Source organism: Muscardinus avellanarius, assembly GCF_963383645.1.
Source record: "Muscardinus avellanarius genome assembly, chromosome: X".
Lineage (NCBI taxonomy): Eukaryota > Metazoa > Chordata > Mammalia > Rodentia > Gliridae > Muscardinus > Muscardinus avellanarius.
The window spans coordinates 86,536,534-86,548,584 of NC_137792.1; the positions used below are offsets into that span (position 1 = coordinate 86,536,534).

The 12,051-nt window shown below is 43.8% G+C and overlaps 1 protein-coding gene across 2 annotated transcripts in view; it reads left to right on the plus strand.

Annotated features, from left to right (window-relative positions):
* Positions 1-1,430: 1,430 nt before the first annotated feature.
* STEEP1 (STING1 ER exit protein 1) overlaps positions 1,431-12,051 on the plus strand; it is a gene marked incomplete at both ends in the record, with an annotated part of 32,578 nt that continues 21,957 nt past the window's right edge. For both annotated transcript variants that reach the window (XM_080719399.1, XM_080719400.1), the window contains 2 exons: positions 1,431-1,554; positions 5,644-5,761. In XM_080719399.1, coding sequence (XP_080575525.1) covers positions 1,431-1,554; positions 5,644-5,761 — 242 coding nt within the window. The remainder of the gene's footprint in view (positions 1,555-5,643; positions 5,762-12,051) is intronic.

Consider the following 12,051-nt stretch of genomic DNA (forward strand, 5'->3'; position numbering starts at 1 on the left):
GGACAGCCTCAGCTACTTAGTGAGGCCCTTGGCAACTCAGTGAGACCCTGTTTCAAAATAAAGAATAAAAAATAGGGCTGAGGGTGTAGCTCAGAGGTAGAACGCCCCTGGGTTCCATCTCCAGGACTGCAATATATAAATAAAAAATAAATAAGTAAAATAAAATAGGGCTGGGGGTGTAAAGGTAGAACAACCTAGGGTTCAATTCCCAGCACCACAATAAATAAATAAAATGTATTGCCAGTGCGGCTGTGCATTTCCAAAGGAAAGAGAAATATGTTTAGATTGTCGGTAGGCAAGGATTTGAGAATTTTCCTAAAAGGGGGTGCTGTAAAATATGTGAATATATGAGTAAGAAAATGGTGGAATTTTATTCGTGTAGATTTCATCATACAGAATAGATACTGCCTTTCCAGAACTATTTTGTTTTTGTTTTTGTTTTTGCGGTACTGGGGATGAAACCCGGCGGCATTCTACTTCCGAGCTACACCCCCATCCCTATTTTTTTGTGTGTGTGGGTTTGGGGATGGAACCCAGGGGCATTTGACCTCCAAGCTACACCCCCATGCCCTATTCTTTATTCCTTATTTTGAAACAGGGTCTCACTGAGTTACGGAGGACTTCACCAAACAGCTGAGGCTGTCCGCCTATGTTTTATTCTTTATTTTGAAACCAGGTCTAACTGAGTTGCAAAGGGCCTCAGTAAGTAGTTGAGGCTGTCTGTGAGCCGCGATCCTCCAGTCTCAGCCTCCCAAATGCTGGGGTTATAAGCATGCGACACCACGCCCGGTTTATTCGTTATTTGTATTTGTGTGTGTGTGTGTGTGTGTGTGTGTGTGTGTGTGTGTGTGTGTGTGATACTGGGGTGGAACCCAGGGGCTTTCTACCTCAGGGCTATACTCCCAGACCTATTTTATACTTTATTTATACTTATTTTATTTCAAATAAAATAAATTAAATAAATAAATAAAATAAAACAATTTTTTTTTGTGGTACTGAGGGTGGAACCCATGGGCTTTTCTACCTCCAGGCTATACTCCCAGACCTATTTTTATACTTTGTTTGGAAACAGGGTCTCAGTAAGTTGCTGAGAGCCTCACTAAGTAGCTGAGGCTGGCTTCGAACCTGTGCGATCCTCCTGTTCCAGCCTCCCAAGTACTAGGATCACAACCTCGCGCGGCTAGGTATTTAAATAATATGAATGGTGTAACACGTAAAGCAGTTCGGGCTAATTTAGCTTCAGGGAAGGAGGTTCTGGAGTCTCCGGGCGGACCCCCGTGCATTTTAGCCAGATGGGACCGCCCGGAAATTCACAGGACGGTTATTGCCTCGTGACCAGCGCTGGGAAGGGAAAGGGCGTGGCGCGCGCGTGACGTAATCTCGGTGCGACTCTTCTTTGACACTGAATATTCTGCCCCTTTCTGCGAACTATGCCAAAAGTAGTGTCCCGTTCCGTGGTCTGCTCTGACACCCGGGACCGGGAGGAGTATGACGACGGCGAGAAGCCCCTCCATGTCTACTACTGTCTGTGTGGCCAGATGGTCCTGGTGCTGGGTAAGTAGTTGGGAGCTGGGGGGGGAGGGGGCGGCTGCTAGGAGACAGAGTTCGGTGTGTGTGTGTGTGTGTGTGTGTGTGTGTGTGTGTGTACACGCGCGCGCACAATCCAGGGGCGTACTATCTCTGAGCCACACCCCCAGCCCTTTTGTTTTTTATTTTGAGACAGGGTCTTGCTAAATTGCCGAGATTGGCCGCGAACCTGTGATCCTGTCTCAGCTTCACAAGAACTGGGGTTTACAGGCGTGCACTACCGCACCCGGCAAAAGTTTGAGTTGCTTTTTTTTTTTTTTTTTTTTTTTTTTGGTACTGGAGATTAAACCTTGGGGAAATTATTCTACTTCTGAGCTACACTCCCACCCTTATTATTTTTTTGAATCAGGGTTTTACTAAATTGCTGAGGCTGTCCTAGCTTCCCTAGTACTGCGATTACAGGAATGTGCCACCACACCAGGCTGGGTTTGTGGTTTTATTATTATTAATTTTTTTGTACTGAGGATTGAATTTAGGGGCATTCTACCTTTGTGATATTTCATAAAATCTTTGTTTTTTAGTTTGAAACTTGGTTTCACTAGGTTGATGAGAGTCTCACTACTTGCTGGGGCTGTCCTTAAACCTGTGATCCTCCTGTCTCAGCCTCCCACATACTGGGATTACAGGCCTGTGCCACCACTGTGTGTGTGTGTGTGTGTGTGTGTGTGTGTGTGTGTGTGTGTGTGTAGAATACTAGGAATGGGACTCAGAGGCACTCTACCTCCAAACTACACCCCCAGACCAGTTTTATTTCGTATTTGAAAACAGGGTCTCTCTAGGCTACTGAGAGCCTCACTAAATTGTTGAGACTGCCTTCAAATCTGCAATCCTCCTGTCTCAGCCTCCCAAGTACTGGAATTACAGGCATGTGACATCTCATCTGGCTGGGTTAGAGTTCTTGAGAGTGAATTTCCTCTAGCTCATTGGTGGGCTTTCCTGTTCTTTCAGAATCTTCCCTGAACATTCCTTCTCCACTTCAAGGTGGGCTGGCTCATTCTCCTCCTCCTCCTCCTCCTCCTCCTCCTCCTCCTCCTCCTCCTCCTCCTCCTCCTCTTCCTCCTCCCCCCCTTTTTTTCTTATCCTTGGTGCTCTATCCAAACCTCACTGAAAACTAAACTCCTCCTTCTCCTTAGTGGAAAATATATGCACACTCTGTACTCTTCCTCAATTTATTCTCTTCAAATATTTTTAATACTTTCCTGCTGGATACAAACATGCTGTAATAGCTCTCCCTTTATGGTAAATAAAAATAAAATCATCCCTTAAGCCTACATTTCCTTCCATCTATAACCCCACCTCTTTTTTTATTTTATAGCAAAACTTCTCAAAGAGTTACCTATACTGGCCATCTCTTGACCTACTTCATGCATACATTCCTTCCTACCTTACCGTATAAAACATTTTGTCAAGATTACTAACTGAGCCGGATGTGGCAGCGAAAGCTTGTAATCCCCGCGCTTGGGAGACTGAGACAGGAGGATGATACAGGTTCGAAGCCAGCCTCAGCTACTTAATGAGGCTCTCAACAACTTATGAGAACCTGTTTCCAAATAAAATATAAAATATGTCTGGGAGTGTAGCCTGAAGGTAGAAGGCCTCTGGGTTCCATCCCCAGTACCACACAAAAAAAGACTACTAACTGAACTTGATATTACCAGTCCCAGTGGCCAGTTATCAGTGTTCTTGTGTGTGTGTGGTGTATGTGTATGTATGGTATTGGGGATTGAATCCAGGAGTACTTCACTACTGAAGTACATTTTCACCCCTTTCTAATATTTGTTTTTGAGACTGGGTCTCTCTTACGTTGCCAAGGCTGGCACTGAACTTGCCATCCTCCTTCCTCAGCCTACAGTATCAGTGTTTATTTTAATCCCCCTCTCTGGTATGTCAAAGGAATGATCTTTCTTTCTTTCTGTACTGGGGATTGAACCCAGGGGCATTCTGTCTTGGAGCTTCACCCCCAGCCTTATTTTATTTTTAGTTTTAAAATAGGGTCTTGGTAGCTGGGCGTGGTGGCGCACACTTGTAATCCCAGCATTTGGGAGGCTGAAACAGGAGGATCATAGTGCGTGGACAGCCTCAGCTGCTTAGTGAGGTCCTCTGCAACCCCGTGAAACCCTGGTTCAAGATAAAGAATAAAAAATAGGTCTGGAGGTGTAGCTCAGAGGTAGGATGCCCCTGGGTTCCATCCCCAGTACCGCAAAAAACAAAACAACAACAAAAAACAAATAAAATAGGGTCTTGCTAAGTTGCTGAGGCTTGCTTCAAACCTGAAGTCCTCCTATCTCACAAATACTGGGATTCCCGGTGTGCACCCTTATAGTCTTTCCAGGACACTTACTTGTTTCTTCTGACTAATATAATACAAACCAAGTGTACTAAAATCACAGAATTAACAGTAGCATTCTGAATTGCAGTTCGAGGAAGTTCTTTCTTTCTCTTTCTTTCTTTCTCTTTCTTTCTTTTTTTTCTTTCTTTTTTTTTGGGGGGGGGATGCAACCCAGAGGCATTCGACCTCCAAGCTACAGCCCCTGCCCTATTTTTTATTCTTTATTTTGAAACCGGGTCTCACTGAGTTGCAGAGGGTCTCACTAAGTAGCTGAGGCTGTCCACGAACCTCGATCCTCCGGTCTCAGCCTCCAGAATGCTGGGATTGCAAGCGTGCACCACCATGACCAGCTGAGGAAGTTCTTTTGTGATAATTCATTCACCTTTTCTTTTTTATTTTCTTTTTCTTTTTCTTTCTTTCTTTTCTTTTTTTTTTTTTTTTTTTTTTTTTGAGAAGGAGGTAATGGGGATTGAACCCAGGGCCATTCTGCCTCTGAGCTATACCCCAAACCTGATTTTATTTTTTATTTGAAGACAGGGTCTCGCTGGGTTGCTGAGGGCCTCACTTAAGTTGTTGAGTCTGGCTACTGACTTCTGATCCACCTGTCTCAGCCTCCCAAGTACTGGGATTATAGGTGTGGGCCACTATGCCCAGTTTAATCAATTCATATTTCTTTTTCTTTCACAGTACTGGGATTGAACCCAGGGGCATTCTATCTATGAGCTACATCCCCAGCCCTATTTTTTATTCTTTGATTTTGAAGCAGAGTCTCACTAAGTTGTGGAGGGCCTTACTAAGTAGCTGAGGCCGGTTGTGAACCTGGGTCCTCCTGTCTCAGCCTCCCAAGTGCTGGGATTACAAGCATGTGCCACCATGCCAGGCTTCCATTCATATTTCAAATGAAGAAAACGTCTCTGAATGAAATAATTTGCCAAAGATGACCTGGGAAATAGCAGAGCTGGGACCAAAACCAAGGTCTCTTGATATCAAGTCAATTTTTACTTATTTATTTATTTATTTATTTATTTATTTATTTATTGTACTGGGTATGAAACCCAGGGACATTCTACCTCCAAGCTACAGCCCCAGCCCTATATTTTATTCTTTATTTTGAAACAGGGTCTCACTGAGTTGCAAAGGGCCTCACTAAGTACCTGAGGCTGTCTGCCAACTGTGATCCTCCTGTCTCAGCCTCCTAAATGGTGAGATTACAAGCATGTGCCACCACACCCAGCTTCCAAGTCAATTTTAGTTGGAAAATTAAGTAATAGACTTTAATAAGAATAGTAATTATAGCTGGGCATGGTGGCACACATTTGTAATCCCCAGCACTTGGAAAGCTCACAGATTTGTGGCCAGCTTCAGCTACTTAGTAAGGCCTTGTTTCAAAATAAAGAATAATAAATAAGGCTGGGGGTGTAGCTTGGAGGTAGAATGCCCCTAGGGTCAATCCCCAGTTGCTTTTTTTAAAAAACGAGTTGCTTTTTTTTTTTTTTTTTCAGTACTGGGATTGAACACAGGGTCATTCTAACACTAGGCTACTTCCCCAGCACTTTTTAATTTTTTATTGCCCAAGCTGGTCTCCAGCTTTTGATCTTCCTGTCTCAGTCTTCCAAATACTGGGTTTATAGGCATGCGCCATGCACCTGGTTCCTACTGAAAATTTACAATTGGTTCAAGATATTTTCCAGTAAATCTAGTTACCAAATCTCTCTCCATTCCTCCAGACTGTCAGCTAGAGAAATTGCCCATGAGGCCGCGGGACCGATCTCGTGTGATTGATGCAGCCAAACATGCTCACAAGTTTTGTAATACAGAAGATGAGGAGACTATGTATCTTCGGAGGTAAGGAGTTGCTGCTCTCTGTTTAGGATGTCACTGAGGATCTACTTTTGAACAATATACATATCTAGTGTTGAAATAGAACATCCAATTGGGCCCACTTCTTTGAAATTTTTGGTAGTTCTCTAACTTCCATTAGCGAAAGCAAAGTCTTTATTGTGCTTTGTTGAAATGGTGCTGAGAAGTGATTGCATTGCCATTTAATAACTATAATTTGGCTACACATTACAGGTTTGAATAAGTCTACTCAACTTGTAATCGTTTGGAACATAATATATGCCAGGTACTGAGCTAGGTACTGGATCTGTTAATGAATGAGGTACCATGATTTTATTTATTAATTTTATTACCGGGATAGAACCCAAAGTAATCGACCTTTGAGCTGCACACCCAGGCCTATTTCATTTTTTATTTTGAAACAAGGTCTCACTAATTTGCCAAGAGTCTCTCTAAATTGCTGAGGTTGGCCTTGAAACTGCAATCCTCCTTTGTCAGCCTCCCAAATACTGGGACTAAAGGCATGTGCCACCATGCTTGGCTGAGGTATGATCTTTATCATTAATGCATGGTTCAGTGAGAGAACAGGATATCTATTGTGATAGGAAGAAATACTGGTGTTGGGAACCAAAGGCTTGGGAAAACAGGTGTGAGTGGGTCATTGTGTGGTCAAGAAAGGCTCCAAAAGTGGCATTTGTGGTCAGCCTGAACTAGTTTACCAAGTAGATGAGGAGGATGAAGAGCATTTCAGGCAGACGGAGTATGGAAGCATTGAAAACATCCAACAAGCTGGGTGTAGTGGCACAGGCCTGGAATCCTTGTACTTGGGAGGCTGAGAAAGGAGGGTCGCAGGTTCAAAGCCAGCCTCAGCAATTTAGTGAGATGCTCATCAACCTAGTGAGAGCCTGTTTTAAAATAATAAAAATAAAATAAAGCTGGGGGTGTATTTCAGAGGTAGAATGCCCCTGGGTTCAAGCCCCAGTACCACACACACACACACACACACACACACACACAGCACTAGACATGGTGTGCTTAGGAAATTTGAATAGTATGTTGTGGCTGGAGCACAGGTTACTTTACAGGAAGAGGATCACTCATACCGGAGTGAGGGCAGAGTAAAATACTGAAGTGGACACGTTTGTATTTCAATCCATTTCTATCTATAGGCCAGAAGAGCCATCTCTATACTTTAAGCAGGGGAGTGATGGTTAGATCTAATTTATCTGTGTGTGTGTGTGTGTGTGTGTGTGTGTGTGTGTGTGTGTGTGTAATACCGAGGGTTGAACCCAGGGACATTCTAACTTCAAGCTATACCGTGTATGTGTGTGTGTGTGTAATACCGAGGGTTGAGCCCAGGGACATTCTAACTTCAAGCTATACCGTGTGTGTGTGTGTGTGTGTGTGTGTGTGTGTGTGTGTGTGTGTGTAATACCGAGGGTTGAACCCAGGGACATTCTAACTTCAAGCTATACCCCTACCCCTATTTTATTTTTTATTTGGAAATTGGCTCTCACTAATTTGCTGAGGCTGGTTTTGAACCTGTGATTCTCCTATCTCAGCCTTCCAAGTACTGGGATTACAGGCATGTGCCCAGTTTATTTTTTATCCTTGATTCATGTATGTATGTATGTATGTATGTATGTATGTATGTATGTATTGTGGTGCTGGGGATGGAATCCAGGGGCTTTCTACCTCTGAGTTACATCCCCAGTGCTATTTTCTTTTTATTTGGAAACAGGGTCTCACTAAGGTGCTAAGGCTGGCCTTGAACTTGTGATCCTTCTGTCTCAGCATCCCAAGTACAGGTGTGTACCACCATGCCCAGCTTATTTTTTATTTATTTTATTTTATTTTATTGGGGTTCCTGGAAGCCCTTCTACCTCCAGGCTACACTCTCAGACCTATTTTTACATTTTTATTTGGAAACAGGGTCTCCTAAGCCAGCGCGCGCGGCTGGCTTCGAACCTGCGCGATCCTCCTGTCTCCGCCTCCCAAGCGCGGGGATGACAAGCGTGCGCCACCACGCCCGGCTTATTTTTTATTTTTAAACAGGGTCTTGCTCAGTTTCTGGGGTTGGTCTTCCAACCTGTCTCATCTGTACACGTCCTGGGATTATAGGCATGCTCCACTAGTCCTGGTTTAGATCCGTTTTAGATTTGTCCTTGATGTAAATGGGAGATTGAAACCTGGGAATGGATAAAATTACACAAAAAGAGCAGGGAGCAAGAAGAGAGGAATGAAGATTTAAAAAGCACACAAAATAATTTGAACAGAACCAGGAGAACCTAGTGATGTGGAAAAGAGGAAAGTTTCAAGAAGTCTTTGCACTTTTGTGCTCACAGGGTTAGGGGATATCATTAACAGGTGACAAATGCCAGAGGGGTCAGTCCTAGGAAATTGAGTCCATGTGTTTATTCAGCAAATAATCCATTTGCTGAGCTCCTACTGTGTGCTGGCTACTGTCTTAAAAGCCTGGAATACACCAGCTAGAGCTGACATAACAGTACCACAAACTGTGGGGGCTTTATTTTTTTAATTTATTTTTTTTTGGTGGTACTGAGGGTGGAACCCAGAGGCTTTCTACCTCCGGGCTATACTCCCAGACCTGTTTTCTATTTTATTTGGAAACAGGGTCTCACTAAGTTGCTGAGAGCCTCACTAAGTAGCTGAGGCTGGCTTCGAACCCGTGCGATCCTCCTGTCTCAGCCTCCCAAGCGCAGGGATTACAAGTGTGCGCCACCACGCCCAGCTAACTGGGGGACTTTAAACAAAAGAAATGAGTTTCCACATCCATTTGGAGGCTAGAATTCGGAAAGGTGGCCGGGCGTGGTGGCGCACGCTTGTAATCCCCGCACTTGGGAGGCTGAGACAGGAGGATCGCACGGGTTCGAAGCCAGCCTCAGCTACTTAGTGAGGCTCTCAGCAACTTAGCGAGACCCTGTTTCCAAATAAAATATAAAAAAGGTCTGGGAATATAGCCCAAAGGTAGAAAGCCTCTGGGTTCCACCCCTAGTACCACTAAAAAAAAAAAAAAAAAAAAAAAAAGAATTCAGAAAGGTGTCTGTAGGGCCATGCTCTTTCTGAGGGTTGCAGTGGAGGATCCTTCTTTGGCCTCTTTCTGGCTTCTGCTTTTGCCAGCAATCCTTGGTGTTTCTTGGCGTGTAGATGCGTTACTCCACTCTGCCTTGCCTCATGTGGCAGCCTCCCTATGTTTCCTAAGGACCCCACTGATATTGGATTAGGACCCATTCTACTCTAATCTGACTTTATCTTAGTAATTATATCCATAGTAGCTGTTTCCAAATAAGGTCTCATTTTGAGGTTCCTAGAAGGACAAGGATGTTTAAGGAATGCTATCCAACCCAGTACAAGTAGTAAGCAAGAAAAGAACCCTGCCTTTATGGAACTTACATTCTAGTGTGGCACAGGAGAAAGCTACGGGCTACATCCAGTTTAAGGAACTAAACCGCTGTTAGTACACACTAATGGAAAAGTTAGAAAGCACTGCCAGCTGAAACCCGTAGCAAATCAAGCATCGGCAGCGTTATGCTAGCTGGGCTGCTAGAACTGACCAGCTGGAGAGAAAAGCAGGTTATATACAAGATGCAATGTGGGAACACAGATCCTGAAACTGAAATTGGCAAAGAAAGGCCCTTGAGAACATTTTGGGAAACACTCCATTATGTTATAGTATAACGCTGTTATATAACATGGGAAAATTTACACATACCATGACCTACCTGAGACTAATCCATTTTCTTATGCTTCCTCTTTCCCATTTCTGTTTTTTAAATTTTGTGTTTGTGTGTGGGGGGACTGGGGATCGAACCCAGGGGCATTCTAATTCTGAGCCATACCCCCAGCCCTATTTTATATCTTTATTTTAAAGTGGCTCTCTCTAGGTTGACGAGAGTCTCAGTACTTGATGATGCTGTTCTTGAACCTGTGACCCTCCTGTCTCAGCCTCCCAAGTACTGGGATTACAGGTGTGCACCACCCAGCCCAGCTAGGTTTCTGATTTTAAAAGCAACCATTAAGCCGGGCGTGGTGGTGCACGCTTATAATCCCAGTACTTGGGAGGCTGAGACAGGAGGATCGTGATTCGTGGACAGCCTCAGCTACTTAGTGAGGTCCTTTGTAACTCAATGAGACCCTGTTTCAAAACAAAGAATAAAAAATAAGGCTGGGGGTGTAGCTCAGATGTAGAATTCCCCTGGGTTCTATTCCCAGTACCACAGTAATAATAATAATAATAATAATAATAATAATAATAATAAAGCTGAGTGTGGTGGCACACGGTTATAATCTCAGCATTTGGGAGGCTGAGATAGGAGGATCACAGTTCACAGCCTCAGCTAGTGAGGCCCTCTGCAACTTATTGAGACCCTGTTTCAAAATAAAGAATAAAAATAGGGCTGGGGGTGTGGCCTGGAGATAAAATGCCCTTGGGTTCAATCTCCAGTACCACAAAAAAATTAAATTAAAATTAAAAAATTAATTATCAGGCCAGGTGTGGTGGCTCACACTTGTAATCCCAGTACTTAGGAGACTGAGACATGAGGATTACAGGTTCGAGGACAGCCTCCACAAATAGTGAGACTCATCAAATTAGTGAGACCTTGTTTCAAATTAAAAATAAAATAGGGCTGAGGGTATAGCTCAGAGGTAGAATGTCCCTGGGTTTAATCTCTAGTATCACACACACAAAAATACCAGCTATCTTTAGGATAATCAAAATACTATATATATATATATATAACAGTTATAAAGAAATGTATATGTAATATTATTGTGTGTATGTTAATATATATTAATCAGTATAGAAAATAATCTGTCACAACTAGGCCACGGGCTCCTATGATTTCAGAAGATAGATGCTATCAGCACTGGACCAGAAAACTACTGGATGACTCCAGTCTGAGATAGAGTCCCAGGGAGTCTAGTCAACCTGATCTTAGGCTTTAGACCTAGCCGTAGGGCCAGAGAAGGCCCAGGCTGGAGGCCTCTGGCCAGGTGACTGTTGTGGTACATAGATCTTGGCGTTTCCCAACAAGCCATGATTAACTTCCTCCTTGGGTGACATAGCTTCTGCTCTGATTGCAAACAGTCTTTCCAAGGGCCCACACAGTATGCTTCCCTGTTGGTCAAGGCGGAATTTTGGTCTGCTTTTACCTTTCCTCTGTTTCATCCAGTTGAGTATAGGCAGCATCGGTTACTAAAAGTAGAGCATACTGCTGCGCTAGTGCCCGGGAGCCCGTCCCTTTCCACCTCTGAGGCTCTTGGTTGCAAAGTAACCCTCCTTTCTTTCGTGTTGACATTCCTTACTGTCCTCCTTTCCTTCCACTCCCCCAGTTGTAAATCCTGTGGGTGCTTGTGCTTTTCTGTTTGTACCTTTGGCAACCATGCCTTCCCTGATGCTATCATCTTTTTTTTTTTTGGTGGGTCTGGGGATGGAATCCATGGGCATTCTACCTCCGAAATACACTCCAGCCCTATTTTTTATTCTTTATTTTGAACCAGGGTCTCACTAAGTTGCAGAGGACCTCACTAAGTAGCTGAGGCTGTCCGCGAACCGTGATCCTCCTGTCTCAGCCTCCCGAATGCTTGGGATTACAGGCGTGCGCCACCACGCCTGGCTGTCATCTTTCTTGATTTTTGTGAAGCTACTTTTGTGGTTCTCCTACTTTGGCCTTCTCTATCTTCTGGATTCTTTTTCTTCTGCTTACTCCTTAAGTATTGATATTTCCTAGGGTTCTGACCTTGATTTTGTCCGCTTTCTGTTTGTACACTCCCTTCCATGGCATTAACTACACTTATATGCTGATGACACTTAAATCTAAATCTGTCAATGTTTTGCTCCTGTGCTCCAGAACCATGTATCTCATTGCCTACTCTACCTCTTTACCTGATGTTGTATCTCACAGCCAACATGACTAAAGCTTGGCTCACTGAGCACCACTCCCACATACTATTATACCTCCTACATCCTAGGGTGTTTTTTTTTTTTTTTTTTTGCAGGTCTGGGGATGGAACCCAGGGCCATTCTACCTCTAAGCTACACCCCAGCCCTATTTTTTATTCTTTATTTTGAAACAGGGTCTCACTGAGTTGCAAAGGGCCTCACTAAGTAAGACCTGAGGCTGTCTATGAACTGTGATCCTCCTGTCTCAGCCTCCCAAATGTTGGGATTACAAGTGTGCGCTACAACGCCCGGCCATACTAGTGTTTTTCTTTATTTATTTGTTTTTGGTACTGGGAATGGAACCCCAAGGCATTCTACCTCTGAGGTACAC